General features: G+C 43.1%; 1 protein-coding gene across 1 annotated transcript; it reads right to left on the bottom strand.

Annotated features, from left to right (window-relative positions):
* Positions 1–1,330: 1,330 nt before the first annotated feature.
* Positions 1,331–26,164, bottom strand: QSOX2 (quiescin sulfhydryl oxidase 2). The gene is made up of 12 exons (XM_066201163.1): positions 25,831–26,164; positions 20,726–20,826; positions 19,480–19,528; positions 18,283–18,391; positions 17,996–18,086; positions 16,499–16,644; positions 15,817–15,960; positions 13,954–14,083; positions 12,008–12,130; positions 10,756–10,906; positions 7,095–7,283; positions 1,331–5,002 (listed from the first exon to the last, which is right to left on the bottom strand). The coding sequence occupies exons 1-12, from the start codon at positions 26,162–26,164 to the stop codon at positions 4,452–4,454; spliced, it is 2,118 nt and encodes a 705-aa protein (XP_066057260.1). The 3' UTR covers positions 1,331–4,451.
* Positions 26,165–26,883: the final 719 nt, after the last annotated feature.

The raw sequence follows: 26,883 nt of genomic DNA, 5'->3' as shown, positions 1-26,883 counted from the left end.
GTGTGTGTGTGTGTGTGTGTGTGTGGAACACGCGGGGCCGCGGGTGGGGCTGTGCGGGGTTTTCGGGAGTGCGGGAGCGCCGCTGGGGCCGGGCCGGTGCCGGACTGTGCACACAGGTGTGGGATGCGTGTGCCGGTGCCCGGAGCCTGTGCTTGTGCTCTGCTCCGTGGCTTTTCCGCGTGTGCGGAGCTGTCGGGGCGGCCACAGGGGCTCCGGGGCCGTGTTTGTCTGGGAAGAGCCCCGTGCGTGTCTGCACCGCTTGCCCCAGGCAGCCGGAGCTGATAATTGTGGTTGTTACTGTGAGCCCGTTAATCCCCCGAATCCCTTTACCTCCTGCTCGCAGGGGATTACAAATTAATAAAAGCAGCTTAGGGGCGGGAGCCTCCAAACTCACATATGCTCCTGCCCACGGCAGCACCGGGACTTTCGCCCGCTCCTGGGGGTGGCCGTGGAGCCCCCAGCGAGCCCCCGGTCCCGGGGCGCCCACCCCGGGGTGCCAGACCACCCTCCCCTCCTCCGGGTCAGGGATGGTCCGTCCGGCCGGGGACAGGCTCCGGTCTGCGGGACAGCTCAGCCCTCTGTGGTTGGGAAATGCGGGAAGACGCTGGATTGGGGTCCCCAAATAAAGGACCCGGGAATGCCAGGCGGGAGTTGGGGTCCAGGTCCTGCCCGAGTGTGACCAGTACCGTGCTGCAGTGACACCGGGTGCCACCAGCACGGACACCTGGCCCTCCCCAGGGCCATGAACATCTTCTGGGGGCAGCTGATGACCCACACCGTCCCTTTTAAGCTCGGTTTTTAAGTAGATTTTTAGTCTGAGCCTCTAAGGAAGCACTTTAAACAAACCCGTGTATGATGGTGCTGGTTCCCCCGGGCACGGGGCAGGGGTGGGGCAGCTGTGGCCGGGCAGGAGGGAGGGCAGGGGCAGCGTCCACTCAGGACAGAGGTCAGGGGCTGTGTCCACTCAGGACCACCAGTGGCACCTGCCAGCCCCGTGGTCTCACCCTGTGACGTCCAGGACCTTGTGCTGACCTCCCCCTGCACCCCCTCCCGTCCCCTCCTGCTCAGGGTGCAGCAGGCACCAGACCTGCCCACGGCCCTCCTCGCTTGGGCTTCTGCCTTTAATAAAAACCAACCCACTCAAACATTTATTTCTTCCTGGTTTATTTTCTCTTCCCTCGTTCAGATTCCTGAGAAGTCTGGGCTTAAAAACACACCTCCCCACGATGATGGATCTGGTTTATCATGGACATGTTCATGAGCTGTCTTGGCAATGGAGTTCAGCTCAAAACAATTTGCAAACACAGGTGAAGAGCCCAAATGCATCCACTTTGCCCAAACGTTTGCAGTTTATTTTAAACAAGCACATTAATTTACAATTTAGTACAAAACAGTCACTTTTCCATCCGAGAGAGGAACGAGACAGTAAAAACCCAACCCGACCAGAACACACTTGCAAATGTCAAGTTACCGACTTCAAATAAATAGAACATTTAAATTACTGAAATGGTATCGTCGCTATTTTCAACACCTCGTGTGCAACACCACACCTGGGACCTTGGTTCCCACCCCGCTCTGTGCAGGAACAGCAGAATGGATGCACTGCTGGAAACAGAAAATCAGGAGTTCTCACAAATAACTTCATCAGGTTTCCTTAGCGCTTGCAGACTTTTGTCTCTCCTGGCATATTCCACTATTTTTATTTTATTATTTCCTGTTTGAAAACATCCAGAGGGCGAAGAAAACTCCACGAATTACAAAGGGCCAAGTGACTGCCCCCAGCACAGCACGATTCCCACTGAGTGGAATTGCAGGAACCTCTGTGGACAGCACACCACACAGATAAACGCTCCAAGATCCAGGAGGTGGGGCTTGGAGGCAATTTTTAAACCAGAAGCACTTTCCTGGCAGCATCACCCATCCCCCAGCACAGACTGTATCGTTACAGAGACATAAAATGGGATAATTTGTCGTTAGAAAGACAGAAAGTAAACCCAAGCAAACCAAGATCTACTCAAGTGAAATCAAAGTCAAGGAAACCTTCCCGGATGAGGATATTGAAGTAAAAGCCTTGCCTGGTTCACTGGCAAGACCTGGAGCACCAACATGGACAAGCAACATCCTAATTTCATTGATTTCATACTTTTATACTCTGAAGAGACAAAAAAAGCCACAGAAGTTTGAGTATTGATTCCTTTTGTTGTCTTTGCAGCAGGGTCACAGCAATGTGGAAGTTAAATGTGTGTAGCAACCCCCCCAAACTTTATTCCAAACCCACATTTGCTGGTTTTTAATGGCAAAATCATTCCTACAAATCTCCAGGGCCTTTCGCTTTCATGTGCAGATGAAAATGAGCAGAATGACTCAAAGCTTATGAAACGAGGTGTATGTGTTTGTTAGAATTCTCAGTTTCAACTTGAGAATGTGCAACACTGACAGCAGGAATTAACTGCCCCAATTTTCCAGATCCAACATTGCTGTGCTGGGTTAGGTTTTCCTGGTGTTTGGATTTTCTGTTAAAGCCAAGTGTCCTTTGCTGGTGGGCTGAGAACACCTGCCCACATCAGCCCACCCCAAAGTCACCTGGTTTTCAAAATTCCATGTGGAATCTCCAGGTCTTCCTCTGAATGAGTCTCACCTTGGGATCTCACACTGGCTTCCAGCCCAAACCAAAGGGCCCTGATCACTCTTGTGCTTACAGGATGTTTGAATATCCAAGCTCAGCTGCTCTAAGGATGGGAGTTGTAAATTCCTAAAGAGGAAAGACCCAGGATAGCTCCTTGTGCCAGAACTGTGGAATTCTGCGGGTCCTCAACAAGCACAGACCCCAGCCCCGCTGCAGGAATGTTGGACTAACAGGGTCATGGGAAGTGAGATTTCTTCCTCTGACACATTCACAGCAAACCCAGGAAATTGTTTCTCTATGTGGGTGTTATTTTGATTAACTTCAGCTACAAGGGACAGTGAATCTTCGCAGCTCAGTTTTGTTATTCCTATTGGATGCTGCAGACACATGTCAGAAATACTCAATTTTGTGAACAGGCCACATTTGATTATGAAAAAATAACCCTGTGGAGTTTTTGTGCTCTTTTGTTGCCAGGCTTCAAACTTTCTATGCTGGGGCTTCAGAGGGAAATCAGAGGAGGACACACCAATGGTATAAATCCAGAGAATTGGCCAGGGACTCCTCATTCCTTCTCGTGTAACAGAGGAGCCAGCAAACATTCAATTAAATTAAAAGTTGCAAATGTAGAATTGAAAGGAAAAGCCTTTTTATATAACATAATTAATCTGGAGAACTCACTGCCACGAGAAAACATTGAGGCCAAAACCTATTAGGATTAACTAAAGATTAGGTAATGGATAACTAGAACATGCTCAATTACATTGGATAGGATTATAAACTTCACTATCCAGGACGTGAATTATCCTCCCCAGCCAGGATCACAGCAACTCCTACTCCCAAGGATGAATTTGTAATGTTTTCACGGTTTCTTCTCACTGCTGCTCCATGGATCCCACACTGACCTGTGGAGGGAACTGCCACATCCCAGAAAGGGGCAGCTCTGGGCCTCACCCATTAGGGAGCTGGAAATACCAAGGGAAGTGTTAATTGCTCACTTGTGATGGAGAAATTCAACAGGAGCAACTCAGTACTTGCAGATTTGCCAATCTGTTCTGCCATGGGAACACAAATCGTGCTGTCCTTCACTAAAAACACAGTTTTCCTTTCCTAGAGTTCATCAGGACTGGTTTCCAGCTGGATAACACCATAATTACTCAGCAATCAGAATTTGGGGCTGCTAATTGTGCCCCAAAACTCTCATCCCAGTGATGACACAAAGATCCTTGGCTGGAATGCACCAGAGAATGGATGAATGATCTGAACATGGAATGCTCCCTACTTTAACTATGTAAATAATAGTTCAGAAAGTCACAGAGGTTTAGAATTGATTTAATCAGAAGAGAACTCTTGTTTCCTGAAAAAAAAACCCCATCAGAATTCCTGCTGCTCCCAGGGAAGCAGCCAAGGTACCATTCAGAGGAACCGTTCAGCACTCAGGGAGGTGAAATCAGCTCTGGGTGAATTAAAAAAAAAAAAAAAATAACACCTGACTTGAAAACACACAAAACAATATCCAATTTCCTTCTCCAGCAGGCACAGTGGATTGCACAATGCAATGTTTACTCTGGAAATGAGTAAAGGATGTTGGTGGGAAGTCATGGAAAAATCTTAACTGCCAAATGCAACGCTCCCGTACGAGGACATTGATGTGGCCTTGGGCAAAGCCTGGGGATCTCAAGGCCAGCTCCACCTGCTCCGCTGAACACCTGGGAAATGCCTGGGGGAAGAAAAGGGCTCTGAAAACAAGGAATACTGCATATAAAATCCCTGATCATAAATATTAAAGCTGTGTCTGGGACCGAACAGCCACGTACAGCGAGAGCTCCTACACGGAGGAACGGTAATGCTTCACTTTCCAGCGCTTGGACCTCATCCGGAAAAAAAAGTACATGATCATTAAAAACAAGGATGATGCCACGTAGAGGATGACACACAGACTCATGTCTAGGTTGGAAAATCCAATCCCCAGGAAGGACACAGCCTGCCTGCTCCCTTTGAGGTTCAGGGATGCAGCTGCGCTTTTGCCGCTACCTTGGACAGCTCCCGGATTTCCCCCTGGTTTCTCCAGCACCTTGGAGCCTGGATCTGCTGGATTCTCCTTCTCCTGGAGTTGATTTTCTCCATTTCCCCCCGAGTTCTTCAGCAGGTTTTTGTCTTTCACCTCCCTCGTGTCCCCCTGCTCGCTGTCACTGGGGTCAGTCTGGCTCTCGGTGTATTTATAGAGGATATTTTCACTGCTGTAGTGGGATTTGAGGAATTGTAGGACCTGGTCTTCATTCCAGCTGTGCAGCCCTTTGATTTCTTCATGACATGCAGGACAAATGTCTGGAGTCGGCCACTGAACTTTGGGGAATTTTGGGTCTTCAGTCAAATCACCTAATTGGGAGGAGAAAAATGTAAATAGAAAAAAAAAGTCAGGAGGAATGAACTGGGAAAGCTGCAGCAGCATCAGTCACTGCCCAGGGAGTATTTTCCACTTTCAGTGAGGTTGGCACACAAAGCCACAGCACAATAATTGAATTAAACAAAGACAATCACAAATTTGGAAGTTTTCTCATCAATTCTCACCCAAACCATTTCAAACTACAAACACTAAATCACAATGATTTCCCTTTGCTCACAGTGAAAGCTGCAGCATTTCAATCCCAACCCCAAATCCTGCCAATTGCTGCTTTTAGAAGGCAGGAACACACAACTGCCTGGGCCCTGCAGGGTTAACCTGAATTATGGTGCAAAACAAACTGCTCTTTTCACTCCTTAATCCCTGTTTTCTGCCTGGTTTGCAAGAGCAGCTCCAAGGCCAGACACCGGGATATTTTCATGTTTCTTTGTTGAGAATCATCCCATCCCAAGCTTGCTTTTCCACAGCTCTGCACCATTACCAGAACTAACTGTTTGCAGTGTTTTAAAAGCCATGTTCATGTTTAAGATGTATTTTTTTCAGCTAAAACCCAAGTCTTTAAATATGTAACGCTGTGTTGAATTAGATCTAATTTTCACATTTCAGATGCTCAGAGCTCTGGCCACATTTCAGAGCTGAATGCTGCAGCTGGTCTCACACTTTGCTCTAAAAAACAGTATTTTAAAATGTGAATAGAGAAAATCTTCATTAAAAAAAATCGCCACCTGGTAAAACCCCTAGTTTATCTACCTGTTAGTACACTAGCAATTAAAATATTTTAGAAATAATTATTTTGTGTTTTATTCTCATTTTATTCTTTTTTATTCCTTCTAAAAGCAGGAGACTTCCCCATGATTTTGGGTAAAATAGGGATTCAAATGACATTTAAAAATATTTGTCTCCTTGATATTTACGAGCAAGAGAGCAAATTTGCTTTTTTTTATCCTAAAGATCGCTCAGCAATCAATTTGTTTCAGTAGAAAATGCAGAAACAAAACGTGTTGCAGCAAGGTTACAAACAGAAAACTCTGTTACTTTGTGTTTTCCTGCCAAAGAGGGAAATGCTGTAAATCCTGAGCATTCCAAAGGAACAGGGAATAATTCAATAGGGCAGAGCCATATCCTGACCCCCAGCCCAAGGCGTTTCCATTGACCAAACATCATTTCTCACGCAGCACCACAAATACAGATGCAGCTTTTAAGGGTGAAAATACATCACTGTCCCACAGAGGAATTTCAGCAAACTGAAAAAGCATAATTTAACATTATTATTTATTCCAGTGTGTTTATACTTCTTACTAAAAGGGTATTTTAGCTGGCTGCTGCAACACCTAAATCAATATCCATGTGAGTTTTCCAATACCTTAATGTTCTAAATAAGTGCATTGCTCCACCACTTAGCAACTCCCAAGTCCGCAGGAGTTGCCTGTTAGAGGAACCAAAATTAGGGGATGTTTTTATTTAATCTCTTCTTATTTACTTCTTTTCTCCTCAAAGAAAAGGAGGCAAACCGTTTGTGCTCACAACAGTATTTAATTCTTCATAAATCTTGGGAATGCAGCAGGAGCATAACATGAACACAAAGTAGCATATTTAAATTGTAACTAACGCTGTATTACCCAGATCCATAACAGCAGACAGGGATTTAGTGCAAAGAGAAACCAATTTTCTTTAGTGCTTTAGTTACTTGATACCTCCATAACAGAATGGATTAAACACAACCAGTATTTTTAACAGCACTTTCAGTCTAACTGAAAACACAGGGAGCTGGAGGGAGGCACAGATTTCCTTTATATAGTAATTTCATTTTATTCAGCTGCTGCTCTGCCAAGAGTTGAGGTTCTTTTATCCTGAGGAAGCCTCTTGCTCAATTGCCATCAAACAAAACAAAGGCAGGTTTTGACCCTAAACTGGAACAGAAAGAAATGCAATTGTTTTTTATCCACTAAGCAGCTGAATTGCTCCCTTGATTTGTGCTCCAGAGTCTCACCATGCAACAGGTGAAATCTCAAAGAAACCAGCTCTGAGAACGATGTTTTTCCATTCCCAGGAGTTTCTCTCCCCTACCTGCCAGCCTGCTGTTCACCACGTTGTGCTTCTCCCAGAGCCACAGAACAGCCTGGTCCAAGCTTTTCACAGAATCCATGGATTCCTTGGCCATCTCCTCAAAGTGCTGAGCACAAGCCTTGCAGCCAAAGAAGTGCTGGATGTATCTCCTCATCACCTGCAGCACAATCTGGGGGTTGTCCTCAAGACCTGCAAGACAAGGGACAGGCACAGCTCCAGCAGCAGGAAGGTGAAGTGGGGGAAAAGGAAAGGAAAAGTTGCTCCATTCTTGCTGTGCAGGATTGACACCTGATCTGAAATGAACCACTTTTGCAATTTAAAGTGGCTGTTTACAGCAATAAATACAACACAATCTGTACAACTGTGCTCAAAGTTAACCTGAATACCACAATCAAATAAAAGTCAAGTGGGTCTCTACAGAGGAAGTTCTCCTTTCAGAGTATCTTAAAATTTGAGGGGAAAACCACACTTAGTTAATGAAAACCAGACATTATTTTTATCAGAGAACATTGTGAAATGGTTAAAACACGCAAAACTCCTGCGGAGTTAGAGACTTTCTCCAAGCTCTTTGCCCAGTAATTAAATGAATGTTTATTTTCTGCATTCACCTCTACATTCCTGCCCAGGCACTGAAGTTATGGTGACTTTGCTACTGAAAAATCCAGAGTGAAACCCCCTCCGGTGAGTCCTGCACAAGGTGCCTGTGAGGGCTGTTTGCTCCTCCACAATTCTGAGGAATTAGAGAGCACCACAAGCTCATTAGAGTTATTAATTCCACGGCTTTTTCGGCAGGCTCTGAGTGCACAGAGCAGCTGCTGAGCAACACTTGGGAGAATAAATCAGGAATTTCTCCTAAAATAAACACAAACACGTGGGTCTTTCTATAACATTCCCAGTCTCACACTGAAGATAATGCAAAAGAAGAATGAATTCAGCAGGAAGATAAGGCCTGCACAGGTTGAGAACTTCGTGGCCTTTCTGGTGTCAGCAGGCAGCTCCTTACATCTCCAAGTGCCTTGAAAACCTGATATAATTTGTGGAAATCCTAATGGTTTCATCTCTGTCTCACAGAATTCCTGATTCATGCTTAATTGACCCAGTAAATTATGTCAAAATGTATTTAAAAATGTCCTGCGCGTTACCACGAGCGCACACTTGTCAAATTAAACACATTTTATGGCGCAGATTGATCAAATTACAGACTCCTGCTGCTGAACACCACCAGTAATTTACTATTGCTTTGTTTTCTTGGGAAAAAAAAAAATCAACAAAACCTGCTCAAACTATCAGGGCACTCATCTGCTATAGATAAGAGAAATATATAAAGATTCACCAACATCTTTATTTAGCAACAACAATAGGATATTCTTAAATACAGCAGCAAAAAGAAGTCCCTAAAGCCCAAAAGAATTCCTAAAAAAACAAACGATTTCTCCTCAGCCATTCAATATCTGCGATTGAACAGACATGTATAAATAAAAGCTATGAGATTAAAGCAGATTAAATTACTGCATTAAAAGAAAGGCTGGAAAATTATTTTGGAAGTTGAAATGGAATTTCAGGCAGAACGGTTTTACTATTTATACTGAAATATGTATTTAGGGAAAAAAAAAAAAACCAACACCAAACACAAGCAGCAAATTATCTCTCTGTGGAGAAACAAGAGATCCATACACAAATTTAATTTCATCTGTTCTTCTGGGCAATGATACAACCTGGAAAATTCATTTTGTAGGGAAATCTGTCAAATTCAGCAAGACATTTAAAAATGCCAGATAATTTATTATAAAATCCAGAAGCCTGCCCTTTTCACACCAACACATCCTGTTACCTAAACCCACATTTCTTGTAATTAGTGTGCTCAGGAAATGATTTCTACAATGATTTGACACATCCTTGGTGTGAGCAGTTCTGTCCTGAGTTCCTTTGGATCCCTCCTGCCACTGCAGGTTCAAATTTCCCCATTCAGCATTAAAGATGTACCAAATAAAACCCAATAAAATCACTTTATCAAGAAAGCCACAGGGAGTTCACCCGGAGTGCCAGGTCCTCAAGCAGAGGGGAAAAAAAAAAATACATCTGCTTGAGAAAGAAAACAATTGCAAAATGGCTCATTTTGTTTGTTTTTCTTTTATCAGCCCCCAGATGAATCTTCTATTAACATCTGCCATGTATCATTGTGTAATCCTCCTTTTCTCTTTCCTCCCAAACTACTGCAATTCAGGGTAACCCTAATCTTTAAAGTGGACAAGAACCATAAAACCCTACCTGTGGTGGGAAGGATTAGGGAGTACATCATGCTTTTTAGTAGATGGGATTTAAACAAGCAATAAGGAGAGGAAAACCTCCCAAGACATAATCCCGCAGTCTCAGACTGACCCAATTCTTTCACCATAAGAAGTGATCATCACATATCTGGCCCGATTTACAGCCAGGGTTAACTGTGCCAAAGAGTTCTCAGGTTCTACAATGTATTTTTAACTTCAGGCTCATGCTTGAAACACACAGTTTGAGGTGCAATTTTGTGTAATTAAACGTTAAGAATTTTTTTATTTTTATTTTTTTTTTTTTTTTAGGTTTGATCAAACACTTTGGGATTAAAAGGGGAAATTTAAGTTATGCAGAATTCTGCTAAACAGCTCAAAATCATCCAGCACAAACCCCTCGAGCTCACCGGGCAGTGAATGCACTAAATTGAAGAAATTCAATCTATTGTCCCATGAGCAACAAACAAAACAAAGAGAGAAACAAAAATCAACAACAGAATGATTTGCTGTCAAAAAAAAAAAAAAGTCTCTTCTGCAGGAGAATTATTCAGATTTGAAGGGTTTTCACTCTGACTGCAAATAATGCTGGACAAATGTATGGATCCATAATGTGAAATAATAAAATCCTTTTTAACGTACAATCAACAACTGGTAAACTGAAAATTTCTGAGTTTTATGATGTCCCTGTAGAATTCGCATATTCCTTGGAAAAGACATTTAAAAGGCTTTAAGTGAAAACGAAATAGAACTGTAAGCAAACAAAGCACTGTCCTGGCAAGAACAAAACCCAAATTTTAGCATTAGTGATTCTATTTTCATTGGGTGAGGAAAATAGATTTTATAACCAGAACGTTTCTTAAACAGGAATCATCACCAGAATATTAACACTCAGCTTCACAAGATGCTGCAAGTCTAAAAATGAGCAATTTTACAGAGTGCTGGCAAAGCAGTAAATCACTGCAGGGATTAATGACAGGTAGATTCAGCTGAAAAAAAAAACAAACAACCCAACCAAACATTCCAAACATTCAGTATTTAAGAAATAACATTACAGAAGGATCAGCTAATGGCTGAACATATTTTATAGCTATTGAACTGTATGGTTTAACCTCATTTTCCTCAAATTTCATTCCCAATGCAACCTCAGGTAACCTGAATCATTTTCATCTCTTTTCAGGGAGCTCAAAATTTCTTTGTTTGAAATTTTTGTTTTCCTTTTTTCTGCTTTATTACTCCCAGCTCTAGGGCCACACACTTTATTTAGCATATTTCCAAACCTCCCTGCTGCAGCCAAGCTCTGACCCCTGCTGGTGCAGCCCTGCAGCCACTCTCCTCCACAAATGGATTCCTTGGGGATTTACACACCAAAAAAACCCCCAAAATCTGCTGCTCACCTGTGTTCATCAAAGCTTTTGGTCTCAGTGCAGCCTGAACAGTGAGGGTATGGAACAGCTTCCAGAGGGAGCAGCTGTAGCCCCTCAGCTCTGGTCTGCTGCCCTGGCAGCCAACCCACTGGACTTTCCTGGGCAGAAATATCCCAGAAATCTGCAAAATAAAAAAGAGATTTATTTCAGGTATGTAAAGGCTGCTCTGGGGGCTAAATGTACCACTGAGTGTGGCAGGACAGTTCATCCCACTTGGAACTGAGGTGATCCAGGGTAAAGAGCAATAAATGACTTTCTGCACCTGTTCTTAACGAATTCATGCTTCAGGCAAACAAACTTTAAAATCCTCACGCCTCAGATACTCTGAAGCATCATCATAAAACTCATCCCTTTTGGACAAGATACAAATTGGTCAGTCATTGACATCAAACCTACTAAAATCAGCCTGACAGAACACATAAAGCTGTTAAACCTGTGAAGATTTTTGGGTTTTTTTTAAGAACACAACACACAAAAATATTCCTGTACACTGACAGAGCTCCAGCTTCCCTGGGCACATTCAAAATTCCCTATTACTTCACAAGGTGTACAGGATTTACAGTGCAAAGCCTTAACTGGCTGTAAAATTCAGTATTATTTAGAACAAAGCCAGTCCTTATTCATTGCACCTGAAATCCAGTGCAAGATTTTCTTTCCTGAGACTTCTCTCTCCTCTTCCTAAAACACACAGGGTGTTTCCAAGTTTCAGACAGAAATAGGGAAGAAATTGTTAAGTTCTGTGCAAAGACAACCCTGTCACAGGGCTTTACCAAAATGGGATGGGATTCCAGCAGGGAAATTAGAGAGGAATATTTGGGGAAACTCTTCAGGAATAATCCACATTTCAGTGGGTAAATTTCCCATCACTTAAACTCTGACCTTCAAGAGAATCCTGCTGATAGCAGGCACAGCAAAGTCAGAAATATCCTCTGGGAATCTTGCATCCCTGGGGATGACATTAGGGAACAAGCATTGCTTGCTCATTCTAAAACCCAGCCGGGGTTGTGCGTTTCAATTCTCTCATCTCAATTTCTTCGTGCAGACGTGGGTTGTTGTTTTTTTTGTTTTTTTTTTTCTGCTAATGATTTCACTTCATTTTCATTTTAACCTTCTTATAACTCCATTATGACTGGGGGAGCAGCAGTAAGTGATGTCTTAGATTGAGATGGAATCTTATCCTTTCCTAATGCCCCGTTTTATGCTGGAAGTGGGAACAGCTTACCCGCATTTTGTTGTTGACCAGATCCAGGATAGCATCATAAGGGATTTTGTCTAATGGAAGGCTCACCAGCCACTCCTGCAAGGTCTCTAACAACTTCACCACAGGCTGACGGCCAGGAAAAAGCTGAGAAAAATAAAATAAAACCAAAAGAAGAAAACATTTTCAAATCTCATTAACAGCGAGACGCTTCTGGTTTTATCCGAATGTTTTTGCTGTCTGCAAAATGCTTCTTTTTGTTTTCTGATGAGCAAATTAATTACTTGTTCTGCTGCTTTCAGTAAAAAGCCATCTCACACCAGCTTTTGCTCACAAAATTCAGTAGGGTTTTTTTTGTGCAAAATGTTAAAAAATGAAGCAGGCAGGAATGCTACGGAACAACTTGACATTATCTAGGATTTCACATTAAGATAATTCAGTTCAGAATGTTGCTCAAAAGAGGGTAAAACAGAGAGGCTGAAATCCTCATTTTTGGAAGATCAATCACAAAAAATAGTTCCTTATATCAGATTTCTGTGAGTTTAGGAGCTGTTGTCTAGAAGAACATTTTCCTTTTCAGGTGTAACAATGATTTCCAAAGTGATCTGGAATCAAGGACTTCCTTAACTCAGAACTTACAGGAGCCACAGCCTGGCAGATGAGTGTGAGGAGCTGTAAATCAGTGCTCAGGCCATTATTTTACAGCAGAAATGGTATTTTGCTTTAATGAGGGTTGGAATTATTACAGAATTAAGTCAAGTGTCTGCCATTTTTTAGGACCCTTCCAGAGGGAGCAGGATTTCACTCACAAAAATTCCCCAAGGAGGGAATCAGAGACCTCTGTGCCTTTGGATTGAGCATCACTATAAACAGGAGAAGAATAATAAAAATTTCCTAACAGAAACACCTGGAAATATGAATGAGAGCAGTGAGGAAAGTGTTACATGACAAAAAAAAAATGCAAATAAAGGAGAGCAACCCCTGGTGGGACAGAGCAGGTGGAGATGAGCAGGCACCTAAAAGAGAACATTCCCCATTTATCACCAATACCAGGGACTCAAATGGCATCAGCAACAGGGGAGAACTGAGGATGTTTTAGGGATAATATGATGGAAAGATTACCACCACACTTTCTTAAAGAAATGAGGCCAGCTGGAGATTTCTGACCTCTGAGGGCTGCAGGGGGGAGCTGGCTGGCTAAGGAACTGTCTGTCTGATTTTCAGATAAACCCAGATATTTGGAAATGGTTCATTACAGGCCTTGTTATTCCCTTAAGAGTTATTGATTCACTTTTGAAAAATTAAACATAGTGTTAGCTACACAGTGAGTAAAAATAAAGATATATTGGTCATTTCAGGAAGCTGGCATTATAAAGCAAAATTATTTAAAATTTTTTCAAGTCATATCATATTATATTACATATATTTTCTTTGCATGTAAATTTTTAATTTTGAAATACTCAATTATATTCAATACCTCAGTTGTTTTTAAATACCCATTTAATTAAAATCAGTACCTCAATTATATTCAAAATTCAGACAGAAGCTACTAACATCTCTAAATAGAAGAGCATTTGCCAAGTATGCATTAATGAAATCCAAGAGTCAAGAATGAAAAACAAAGGTTGGTTTAATCCCACTGAGTTACAATAGCTACTTATCCTGAAAATCTGATAAATGGACTATATTTACAGTGTTTCTTCAATATGTTGCAGACTACTTAAGCTTTATTTAATTTTGAACCCCCTAAGGTGAAATTAAATTGCGTTTTAACCCTGTAAGTATGTCAGAACAGCACACAATAGCTCAAAAACAGCCTCTAAATAAACCCACCAAACCCTTTCTTAAGCCACTGAGGATGCACACGCTTCAACGCTGCGCAAGACATTTCCAGAGACTTATGTCCCACGATAAATTTTCCGGTGGAGTCACTACATCTCCACAAATAATCAAAGCCCAGCAGTGCCTACCTTGGCAGAGATGGTGACAAAGTCCTTGAAGGTTTTCAGCTCAGCTCCCTCGAGTGCCTTGTGCGTGGCCAGCTCCACCCGGAGCAGGAAATGCAATCCCGACTCAAGGTCAGCCATGTAGAGCCTGGACCTGCAACACACATCAATCCTGGGCTGCTGTGGCAGCCTCCTGCCTCTCCTTTCCTCACCACTCACTCATAAAATTGATGAGGAGGTGTCATTAAAGCCCCCCCAGCACTGGCCACCCCACTGAGTCCTGCCCAGCAGGGACTGCTCGGTCTGAGGCAGAGTTTGGACGACTGAGGCACAACCGCACATGAGAAAGTTTTTTTTTTTATATTTGACTGAACTTTTTGCCTCCCAGCCAGCTTTACCTTGTAATGAAATTACAGCTCTGGGGTAAGGAAATTACAGCTTCTCTGCTGAGCTGACCACAAACAGAATCAGGACATGCTCTGAACAACAGGGGATCCTACACAGGGCAGGGGTGCAAACAAGGCTGAAAATGTCAGTGTTGGGAAGGACTGAATTAGAAATCCTCTCCCAAATGCAGCAGTTTTACTGCAGCTTCTTTATCCCTGAGTTAAAACACAGCAGATCTTAAGGCTAGAGTTCTGACAGGCACTAGTAAACCATATAAACCAAACAAAACATTTTCAAAGTTCCTTCTCACAACCAAATATCTTCATAACTAAACCCGCTTTACGAAGGACAAATGCATCGGGCACACAGCCCCAGCTTTCAGTGCTTTTCAGGCAGTGTGAGACAGGGTAATGCACCTGAACAAACAGAATTTCACAGAGTTAACACTTCCTGTAAGACTTCAGCAGCACTATTGTTGCTGAAAAACAGAATTAAAAAACAATCATTGGAAAAACTGGCTGCTCCCACCTCTTAAATAACATATTAAAAGACAGAATCATCTATAATCATATATACTACATCTATAATTTAATTTAACCCACAGACTTATTCTGAATTTAACTCATTAATTAATAAAGTACTCACTTAAATTATAAAAAACATCCAAATTCTGCTTCAAGTTCCTTAAATAAAGAGACATCCACATGAATGCAGGAGGTTCCCCAAAAGGATCTTATTTAGAAGATACTTGGAGTGGAGATTCGTGTCAGCAAGATTTTGCCTTGCTGGAAAGCAGCTCAATTTAACTAAGTTGTTTTGCTAAGAGAATGTTCCATATAAAGTATTCTATAATAGTCCCTGAAAGAAGATGACACTAATAGTGTCTACGAAAGGAAAGTAAGTATTATATTAAAGCACTCAGTCCCACATCTTTCCCATCTAAAGATGCTGAGGGATTATCTCTCTCCAAAGGCTTTGCATCCTTCTCTCAAAGAGGGAAAGAGGGTGAAGATAAACCTCAGAGGATTTGGGGTGATAAACATCCTTTACAGTGACTTTAGTATTTTCTACTTGCATTTGACAAGGCCTTTTCAGTGGGCACTGTTTCAGTACTGCACACACAGAGGATTTCCTACAGAAATGTTTCAGCTTGGTATTTTCCCATTTATTTTTTCAGGGGCACTGATCACTTCTTTCAGGTAGTGGGTGGCAAGTCCTTGGTATGCTCAAGGCAATTGACTATTTCACAACACTTCTGGTAAGAACTTTCCTTCTAGAGCAGTGCAGATACTCGTTGCTAAAACCAAAATACCTCAGCAATTTCACCTGTGGATTGTTTGAAAAGCTGCTCACAACTGAACTGAATGGAGTGAAATGAAGTAAAATATGGAACTGCACAAGGATTTTATAACAAATTACAGCATAGCTCCCCATGCGGCAGGAAAAAGCTGCAGGTAATTTTTAATAACCAAATCTATTAAAATCAAGAGCATCACTTACTTATCAAACTCTTTCCACACCTTGATTTCTGTGCTCTCCTCTTTGTTTTCTGGAGCAGGCAGCTGCAGTGGCAAAAGGAGTTTTTTCCTTACACCTGGCAGTGACTTCAAATATGAAGAAAAGAAAGACCGTAGAGGCTTCAAACTGCAAATGGACAAAGAGAGATCACTTTTAATCTCAGATTAAAGTGTTCAAAGCAAATAACTGTATTTATAAAGTAAGATATTCACTTTGGTTTATGTTTTACAGTCCTAGTGCAGTATGGCCTGTTTTGATACAAAGTGAAAAGAAATGATGTTCAATTTATGAATAACAAATCACTTGGATTAGGGGTGTGAAATTCCATTCAAAATAAGAACAAATAATTATCCAAAAAATGATTATCCAAATGTCAGTTCTCGTTACGCAAGAAATGGGTTTTTTAAAGAACTTTGATGCTTCATTTATTTTTTCCACTTTTATTCTGAAGGATTTTTCCTTTCAGAAGTATCACAGTAATAAATTAAGGCTATAAATAGGCAACAGTGGTAAGTAAAAGCAGTATTAGGTCTTTTGTTGATAATATAGGGAACACACAACTTCAGTCAGTACAGCGTATTGATGAGGGGTCAGGACATCAAATCCTGACATTTTTACAAGTTAAGTGAACCTCCCCACCACCCTCTGACAGATAATTACTTACTTGTTAATTAATCCATGGCTGCCATTGGGCTGTATCAGGTAGCAGGAGGGGACTGAGGTGACCCCCAGTTTCTCCAGGAAAGGTTTATCAAAATTCAATGCTCTCCTCACCACGATGTTTTCATATTGGATCAAGTCTAAGATAACCTGGGTGATGAAAGGAAGCCATGAATTATACATTGTTCAAGGAATATCCAATCTTGCAGGACAAGACACATAAACAGGTGAAGTGCATCATCCTTTAAGGGCATCATTAAGCTGTTTGCAGGAAGTGCAGCTATGGCTGCTCCATGCACACGAACAATTTCACTTAAAGAAGATTTACTCTTCTCTAGGAATTATTACTCCTATCTCCCTTTTATTTATTTTATTTTTTTCTTGGTCTATTCTGCTCTTTTCCTCCCTCCTTCCACCAGTGATGACACATGGCCTCCTTTTCTTCAGCAGTATGGGAAGGTTTGTCCATTTTGTCTTGTGCTGTAAACATGAAAACAATGCTATTTTCTGTTCCACTAAACTGTTCTATAAAGCTCAAATACCACAGAACACTAGCAAGCGTTTTTTATTCTGAGAGCAGACTCCACTTCGTGTTAATCAAATGACTCTGTCTTCCCTTCTAACTGTAGATAATACAAACAGAGTGTGATAATAAGCTGAAGAACTTTATAACCTTCACGTTTATTCAGTGATGCCCACTTGCATCACCACAGCAGCTTCCAGAGAACAAATGCCTGGAAGCAGCCTGATCCCAAAGTGATTCCCATTTTTGGCAGCACAATCTCCTCCACTCCTGACACTGAGCCACCTCAGCATCAAATCTAATTAGAAACATTTTGAAGACACTGGATGTTTCCACATAGTTTACGCTTGGATAATTATGCTTTTTTTTTTTTTCACTTATCCTAGATCTTGGCAGGAAGAGAAAAGTAAGAGTTGTCTGAGCTAACAGCAGGCTCCTTAGGTGGGGAAATGATGCCCAATTAAATACTTTATTGGGAAGCAAAACCTAAAGACTTCCTCTGTGTTTCTGAACTGGGTAAATAATTTTATGCTACCATCTAAATTTCCCAAAATTTACACGTGAAGAAAGGGAACCGGAGAATTTAGATTATTACAAACAGTTGGCCAGAAGAATGAGTCCTAAAAATGGCTCTCTAGCAGTAACAAAACACTACTGTAATCTGGCAATATTTCTGTTGTGATCTTTCAAATTCTCGAAAGAAAATTGTGCTGAGACTGAAATTGATAAATTAACCTCCTACTAAAGTAAAAATGGAAGAAGTGAACATGACATCACATTCTTTTGTAAGCAAGCTCCTGTGTGTGAGTGAACACCACAGCCCTATAAAACCCCTGGGTTTTATGATTCCCCAAACGTGTGTGAGCTGCTCTAGTGCTGCCATCAGAGAGCTGTTGCTTGGCTAAATAAACTCAGACCTAGCTGGTTTATGGTAAGATCCAGCCACAGTCACTCTGTCCCTCACAAGTCCCACGTTACCTCTCGGCCCACGTAGGAGCTGTTGCTCTCAAACACAATGGCTGTGTAGTGGTGGCTGCTCTTTTCAAAGAGAGATGGGAGATCACTGGACCTTTGAAGAAAAGAAACACAATTTAGCACAAAATGCAATACACCCACTGTTACTCATGGAATTGCCTTTGACAGTCTCGTAGCAGAACTGGTAGTAAAAAAAAAAAACAACACCTCACTTGATTTTTAATCTTCTACAGTTTATTTAATAAACTGAGTAAACAGAGAGCAGCTACATTAGAAAACAAGGAACTTACAAGACTGGATCCAGTGGTGGGCAAGCAGGAGGTCTCACCTCCTGGGAATGGTTCTGGACGAAGTCAATCATCATCTGACGAAGTGTTTGCAGCTCTCGATCTGCTCCTGCTGGGAACAGGTTCCAAAAAAACACAACCCTTCAGAAAACTGGGAAAAAAAATGACTCACATGAAAGTTTGCTGTGCATGTGGGTCTTCTCATGCTTTTCTGGGTCAGGTTTTTGCTTTAAATTCAGAGTTAAAACCCAGCATACCATTTGGCTGAAGAAAAGGAACGAAGGATTTAGTTGTAGGATTTCATTCTCATGTTGCTGTGAGATCCTATTTAAAAGCTGTCATCCCACCCCAAAATTAATGAAACCTCAAGACTTTTCCAAATGCATCCATCTGCCTGCCTTGCTGATTTTCTCTTCAAACAATGCTTGATTCTCAACGTGAACATTTTCACAGCAGTTGCTGTGGGCAACTTCAGCAGATCTGCCAAGGTGTATCATTCCTACCAAATGGTGAGGCCAAAAAAACATGGAACAAGAGGAGGAAATAACTGAAATGTGAGAATATTTTATTTGCTTTAAAAGAACCACATTAAAAAGCAGAAAATACTTCAAATGCCCAAAAGGTAAAACTGTACAAGAGAACAGGAAGGGTTAATGGTGCAGGTGGTCTCTCCTCTGACCTCTGGCCTTTTAAATGTTCATCCATAGAAAGGGACAACACTACTTTTGTCCCAGACAAACCACCTCAAGCTGTGATCCTGTCAAACCCTGGGATAAGCCTATTTTCAGGGAGTCACCATCTGAATAGGGGCTCTCCCAACTCAGGATGCCTGGGAAGTGGCTGAGGGATCAAAAGGCACCCGAGTCAGGATTGAGCAAATTGGATCTCGTGCTGAGGAGGAGTGTGCTGGAAAATAAAGGGGATTTAAAAAAAATTAACAAGCCATTTGTGAGAATTAAGAGCTACGTTAAAAAAAAATAGGAATGTGATCCCTAAGTTTCTTGAAGGAATGTTTTGACTGCCTAAAACTCTGATTAACATTTCATAGAGTACTTGAAATATTCTGTCTTTATTAAAGAGCTATTTAGTGTCCACCCCATCCCTGTCCAAAGGAATTGACACGCAATTTCTTCTTGTGAGGCACAGCCCTGGCTGACAGGAAAACTGCTCTGGGAATTTCTTACAGTAAAATGTTCTTACCTTGGTAATTTTCTCCAGTTGTGAACTGCTTTGTGAATGCTTTGAAGTACTGCATGGGAGAAGAGAAAAGTCACTGGATCAGACAAAAAAAGCCCAGTTCAGGAACAAAAATGGCTTCCAAGAGTTATTATTTTTACAGCTGTAACTACAAAACATTTCTCTTTATCTGGTCAGGAGGCAGTTTTCCCTCTTAGCCTATAAGTTCCAAAAAGCTGCTTCTCACCTACCTGAGGGCAAGAGGAAAAATATCTTAATGCATAATTCAGTGGTGTGTATTGATCCTGTACTGCAAACATTAACCCAAACACAAATGAAATGATCACCAAATCAGTGCTACCAACTGTGTGTGTACTTAGAACACTATTCACATTTTCCCAACTCCCTCCAGTGGTTAAACAGGAGATCTAAGGGAGCTTGGCTGCCTTCTGCTCCAAAAAAATAAAATGGAAAAGATTCAGTGTCTAACAAAGAGGATATCACAATTTATACCTACAACTTTGATGAGTAAATGAAAATTAAAAGATTGGTTTTACTATCAGGGTAAAAGATCACAAATCCTACACTGAAACATCTCCTGTTCCCTCTCCTGTCATGACAAACAGTTTATTCAACCCTCTCCATCCACCACATGCTGCTCATACTTAATAATGTGGTTAATACAGAACGACTGAGAAGGTAAAAATTGCGTTTACACTTAAAAATGAACAATGGCAGATACTTTTGGCTAATGTGGCATTCTCTTTAAAAGGCAATTTAAGCAGTTTATTATGAAAAATATTATGAAATTAATCACAAAAATAGTGAAGGATCCATCAAGGGCAAATTTTTAATTGGTCATGCAATCAGCTGTTTTCATGAAGCAATTTCCAGGTGTTCCCTTTACTTTCACACACCAAAACTAAAAACATTATTAATAATCCTGTAACATCTGAATTTGAAAAATACTTATACAAATGGCTATTATCTAATAAATCTATTGAAACTAGGGGTTATATACATGTAGTAACATAATACTTTACAGAATGGTATCTTCTTTCAAGAAGAATTTTTCTGATTCAGAACTGAATTACTGCTCAAAACAGCTGCGTCAGCTCTTGCATTCAGCAAGCCCCCCTCAAATTAATTTTTTATCAACTCTGCAGCTTTCTCAGCAAAGCAAAACTCCAGCTACAGAACAATGAGTTACACATTTTAATTACTATAAAACATGCATCACTTGCCTAAGGCAGGATGTTCTGCCACTTACCCTTAAAGTTGGGTAATAGTGAATCCCATATTCTTTGCACGTCTCATAGTTCCCCTCTTCCCCACAGTCCAGCACTCCAACTCTAATTGCAGATTCCCAGTCTGCAAACAAAGATATCTTTCAATTTTCAGCAGGAGTGACCAGGGATCCCAGCTGATGAATTACCTTGCTTCCCATGGAAACCAGCAACAGGACTCTGAGAGATTCCAGTGGCATAAAAATCCAGCCCTGGGTCGATTCTCATTTGCCATTCATTTCCATCCCCCAAGTGTAATACAATCTACTGATTTTTAAAATAACTCGAACCTCCCTGTTTGTCTTGGCTGCAATGAGTGTTTCCCATGCACCTTAACAAGAGGAATCCCAGCACACAATGCAGCAGCTCCAGGGGTGAATCCTGCAAGATGAAATCAGGGCAAACCCAGCACTTGCAAGGGACTGAATTGAATTCCTCAGCTTTTTCCATTAGCTGTGCCCACAAAATAGAGCATGCAGAATGTATATAACTGGATAAAATTCATCCAACAGTTACTCATCCACACGGCTGCCAATTACAAACCCATAAATTTGATGCACCTTGTATTAGAGCTTTTTTAACAAGCTGCTTTTTCTCCAATTTACAATTTTCTCAGAGGCTTCAGAATTACACACAACCCCCAGCTCATGCAGTGTCTGCTGAAAACTGTATTTATCTGGCATTATTGTTCAGAAATACATAAGCTATACCCCCCAAAATACCTGAGTTTTAACCAGAGTGTTTCTGACTTTCCTTTATAGCAATAACCACGAGAGTTCAAGGATTTCCATAAATACATAACTTCAATAAAAGCTTTCAACTAACTTACAGCTTTTCCCTTCTCTTTTTGCTGGGAATTTATCTTTTTGAGCCAGGCTCTGCTGCAGCAATCACTTTAAGGAAGAACCACTCCAAGAGAATCCTTAGACAGTTGCTTTTTAAAGCAAAGTTAAATCAAACCAGCCGTGGGGCAGAATCTGAAGGTCCCGCACGATTCCCAATAACATTTAAAAAGCGCTAAAATTAAACCTGCTTTTATAGCAAAGAGCATGAAAGCTTCATCAAGTTCAAGAGCTGATGGGCAGGTCTGGTCTCTGAAATTTAGCTTGACCTTTCCTTGTGTTTGGAGGAGGCTGATGGAGAGGTTTGTGCTGAACATGCCAAGAGCTGTGCGGGCACCAGGAGAGCCCTGAAACACGCCGGAGCAGATGGGCACCCATTCACAGCAGCACAAAGGACACAACAGCCCATTTCATCAAATAAAATGCAAAATACCAAAGGAAAGTTTGGCTTCTGGTTATCTCCTCCATTCAACTTTCACCACTCCTCCTCCTCCTTTTTCCACCTGTCTGGATCCTCCTCCATGCCGTGAATAGGAGCTCTCTGTGCACAATGCAAATAACCCCGCACAAAATAAAAAAAAAAAAAAAAGAAGCAGCCCTACCCCAACCAAACGCTCGGGTTAAAGAGCACCAGCTGGGATGTGCAGCTTTGCATCCCTGCTGCTGGAAACGGAGCTTTTCCTTTCCGAGGGATGCCAGAGTGGTTGGAGTGCACAGCTGACACTCTGGAGTTACTGCGGCACTGTAGCCAGGGCTGGGGTTTTTTTTTTAAATGCTGATTAATTTTAAATTAGCATTAGTGGTTTCGAAATACTGACTCACAAACGATGGGGATGCATTACCCAACACAATCTCTGTTTATGCTAAACAAGCTCCACGGAATGGCAGGCCTGTGTTGGACAAACTGGAATCCTGCAGGTGGGTCAAACCTCCCGTGTGAGAAATGCCAGAGCATCGACCTTGAATGACAAGGAATACATTTCCTTTTCATAAACCTGGGTGTTTTCCATCAGGAAGTTTCAGCCAAGCAGGCAAAAGGCTCATCACAGGCACCTCTCCCTCACAGCTGCTTGAGAGTTGCCTATTTTGACACTTGGCTGTTTCCTGAACCATGAGGAGGTGACTGCAGTTCCCCACCAAATGTGTTCAATGAACAATTTCTAGCAGGGAATCATTATTGCAGGATTTGAAACGAAACCTGCTAAATTTGGACAGTTATTCCAAATCCTAGTGAATTGATTCTGTGTATAATTCACAGGTTGTCCAAGGGTTTGTTACTACACATTATTCCAGCCCATGGATATTTTGCTGGATAGACTTAATCATCTTTTAGACAGAAAAAGGATAATTAAGTCTAATGGCCATTTTGGCCACTGCTGTAATAAAATGAAATGTGCGATTAGGAAAGCAGCAGCACTGACTGAGCTTAAAGTCTGTTCTGAGAGGGAGTATCAAAAAAAAAAACCCCATAAATTACACAGAAGCAAACACTGATTCTATTTTTCAGGACGATTATGTTCTGCAGTGAAGTCTGCAAGGGTAGTATTGCCACAATTTAACAAATGAGAAACAAAATAAAAATTAAGTCTATTAGTACAGGGTTTTTTTTTTTTTTTTTTTGGACAAAGCTCTTGCACCAATTTAACTGGATTTCGTTTGGACACCAAAACAGCAAACATAACCTCAGTGATCTAGGAGTTCCCTAATGCAAAATCTGCAGCCTCAAGGATATCCTTTAATATCCTAGCAGATGAATAAATATTTCTGAAAAAGAAATGCTGAGACAGATTAAAAGGGGCAAAACGTTCTGGGTTTGGTCTCTTTGATGAAGGTACCAAAAGAAAAGTGTGACTGTTCTCAGTCTCCTAAAATCCATTCATCCAACTTGAAAATAGAAACATTTGGCTGACAAGTAGCACCAGAAGCCAAGAGCATTTGCTGGTTGTGCCAATGTCCACAAACATTCAAAATCCACTTTCTAAATGGAAAGCTTTCATAAAAACTCAATGGATTTAAAGGAGAGAGAGGCCTCTAACTGATTGCAGTGATACAAGTGCATAAGAGCATCTGCAGTTCCCATGTCTGCAGAGAAAGAAAATACGTATTTGAAGAAGTCCTTACAAGTCACAAAGGTATCACGCTGCTGTAATCCTGCATAAATCCCTGTCTGATTTTGACCAAAGCTCTGACCAGTTTGGGCTCTTCATGCTCTCCACTGCTGTGCTCAAAGACCTTCTTGTTACTTCAAAGAAGGAAAAGATCTAATAATATTTTGGCCACAAGCAGACTAAAGCAGTAGAGAAAATGTTACATAAACTTATGCAAATTAAACAGAAAAAAGTTTCTGGTTTATAAACAAACCCCTCGTGCAAGGAAGGAGCATTTGAAATGCTCTGAAAACCATGACTGCTCTGTGTTTCTCTGCTTTTGAGTTTTCGCTCAACAATCACAATTCCTCAGCATGTGATGAGTTCATCAGGACCTATTTTAGGGTGGGTTTCCATTTCCATACACCTAAAATGTACACTGAACACTGCACCTACATTTCACGTGAGTTGTTAATGCTTTTCAGAGTGTCACAAAACAGCCAGAGCTCTTTGGTCCCTCTCAAAGTGCATTAAAACTGCTGTATCCATCCTGGAAAAGTCTCCTGGGTGAAATGTGAAATTAAGAGTAGTTCAAAAGCCTTTTACACTGCTATATTAAGCATAACATTTCCTACAAATCTGATCTCAGGTTTCCTCCCCAGCAGAAGTACTGAACTTTAATCGATACCTCAGGGGCCTGTTTGTTTCCTTGAATCTACAAATAGACTCAAACACTTCAGCACCCGCCAAAAAACTGAGACAGCAAGGCAGGTCCCTCAGCATAAGATGTGGAGGCCACCATCACTTTTAGAGTCACTAATTGATAAATCTGAAAACCTGGTTCTCACTTTGCCTGATTTTTGTATTATTTTCTGGTGGCCCTTTACTCCCTTAGAGCCCATTCACAATTCACTGAATTTGCAAGATATAAATCAAGTGTGTGCACGGCCTCTCCAGTACCACAGGTTTTTTGGTTTTTTTGTTTATCCTCTGAAACAAGCTGCTCTCTTCATAAAACATTTATAAGATAAACATCGTACTTTCAAGAGTTCAGTCTAAACAAACCTCGGGTACACAGGGACATGAAAACCCACAGCTGGACTGCTGTGCACTTGCAAGGTGATGTTTTGCCCCTGAATTCCTTCAAAACCTTTAATTTGGAGGTGTGCTTCCACCATCCACCCCTTGCTCTGTCCCAGGTGCTATTTTGGCTGCGTGGCACTACCTGAGCAGGGGATGAAGGTGATGCTCACACAGCAGAGCACAACCAGAGCAGGGGATGAAGGTGATGCTCACACACCAGAGCAGAGGATGAGGGTGATGCTCACACACCAGAGCACAACCAGAGCAGGGGATGAGGGTGATGCTCACACACCAGAGCAGAGGATGAGGGTGATGCTCACACACCACAGCAGGGGATGAAGGTGATGCTCACACACCAGAGCAGGGGATGAAGGTGATGCTCACACACCAGAGCAGAGGAGGAGGGTGATGCTCACACACCAGGCACCACCAGAGCAGGGGATGAAGGTGATGCTCACACACCACAGCAGGGGATGAAGGTGATGCTCACACACCAGAGCAGAGGATGAGGGTGATGCTCACACACCAAAGCACCAGCAGAGCAGAAGATGAAGCTGATGCTCACACACCGAAGCACAACCACAGCAGGGGATAAAGGTGATGCACACAAACCAGGCAGCACCAGAGCAGGGGATGAAAGTGATGTTCACACACCAAAGCACAGCCAGAGCAAGGGATGAGGCTGATGCTCACACACCAGAGCAGGGGATGAAGGTGATGCTCACACACCAGAGCAGGGGATGAAGGTGATGCTCACACACCAGAGCAGGAGATGAGGCTGATGCTCACACACCAGAGCAGGAGATGAGGCTGATGCTCACACACCAGAGCAGGAGATGAGGCTGATGCTCACACGCCAAGGCACCGCGGCTCACACAACCTCCGGCCACACGTGGCACGGCGCACAGGTGACACAGTGACCGAGGCCCCGCGGTCCCCCAGCCCGGAGCCCCCCGGGGCACCGCCAGGCACCGCCGCGGCCCTGCACCGGCTCCGGCCACGGCGGGAGGCCGCGAAGGGCCGCGGGACAGCACCGGGCCGGCGGGGCCGTGTGCGGTGACCCGGTCCGAGCCTCACCTTTGACGTCCCCCGCCAGCGCTCGCCAGGTGGGCGCGAAGGCGATGCAGTGGCCGCAGGACGAGCTGTAGAACTGCACCACCCAGGCGGCCGAGGAGTTGAGCAGCGCCGGCCGCACGGAGCCGGCCGTCAGCACGGTCAGCGGGTCGTGCCCGGGCCGGTAGAGCCGAGCCGTGGCGGTGGCCACCAGCAGCAGCAGGAGCAGCGGCGGGAACAGCACCGGGAGCAGCACCGGGAGCGGCAGCTGCGCCCGCCGGCCCCCGCCCGCCGCCGCCATGTTGGGACGCGCGGAGAGGGGCGGGGCGGGGCCGCGCCATAGCAACGCGCCGGCCATGGCGGCCCGGCCCGGGGGCAATGATGGTGCCCCGGGGGGCGCGGGGTCTGTCCCCGTCCCTCAGGGGATCGCCGACTGTCCCGCGTTCCTGGCAGGAGCCGCGGTTGTCCGTGTTCCTGAGGGGACTGTCCCGTGTCCTCTGAGGGGATCGGGAGCCGTCCCGTGTCCCCTGAGGGGAGCGGGGGTTGCCCGTGACCCTGACGGGCCTGTCCGTGTCCCTCAGGGAAGCTGAGACCCTCCGGTGTCCCTGAGGGGAGCAAGGACTCTCAGTTTCCCCTGAGCGTTGCAAAATACGGATTATATAATTTTTTTTTAAATTAAAAAACAAAAGAATGTTCTTTGATGTTTGATCCAATCCGTGAAACAGAGAGCAGCCAACAAGCTGCAAGTGTTAGAAAAGCGCTCGTCACTCAAGTGGCCACGCACGGGAAGAGGTTGCCCAGGGAGGGTGTGGAGTCTCCTCACCGGAGATATTCCGGAGCCATCGGGACACAATCCTGTGCCCGGTGCTCCGCGATAACCCGGCTGGACCCGCTGTGGTCCCTTCCAGTCTGACCCGTTCTGGCCTTCTGTGAGATCACTCGGTGGCCGAATTTATGTGACAATTGGTATAGAAAGAGAAAGTTTTAACTTCACGAGTCTTCTCGCTGAGCAGAGATGAAAGCAGGGCAGCCTTTGGGTCGAGAGCTCTTTCATCCCAAAGTACCTCTCTCGGCAGG

This window comes from Chamaea fasciata, unplaced genomic scaffold (assembly GCF_029207755.1).
Source record: "Chamaea fasciata isolate MVZ Bird 193981 ecotype frontalis unplaced genomic scaffold, bChaFas1.0.hap1 SCAF_20, whole genome shotgun sequence".
In the NCBI taxonomy this organism is placed as follows: Eukaryota; Metazoa; Chordata; class Aves; order Passeriformes; family Sylviidae; genus Chamaea; species Chamaea fasciata.
This window is presented reverse-complemented; position numbering and strand designations above follow the sequence as displayed.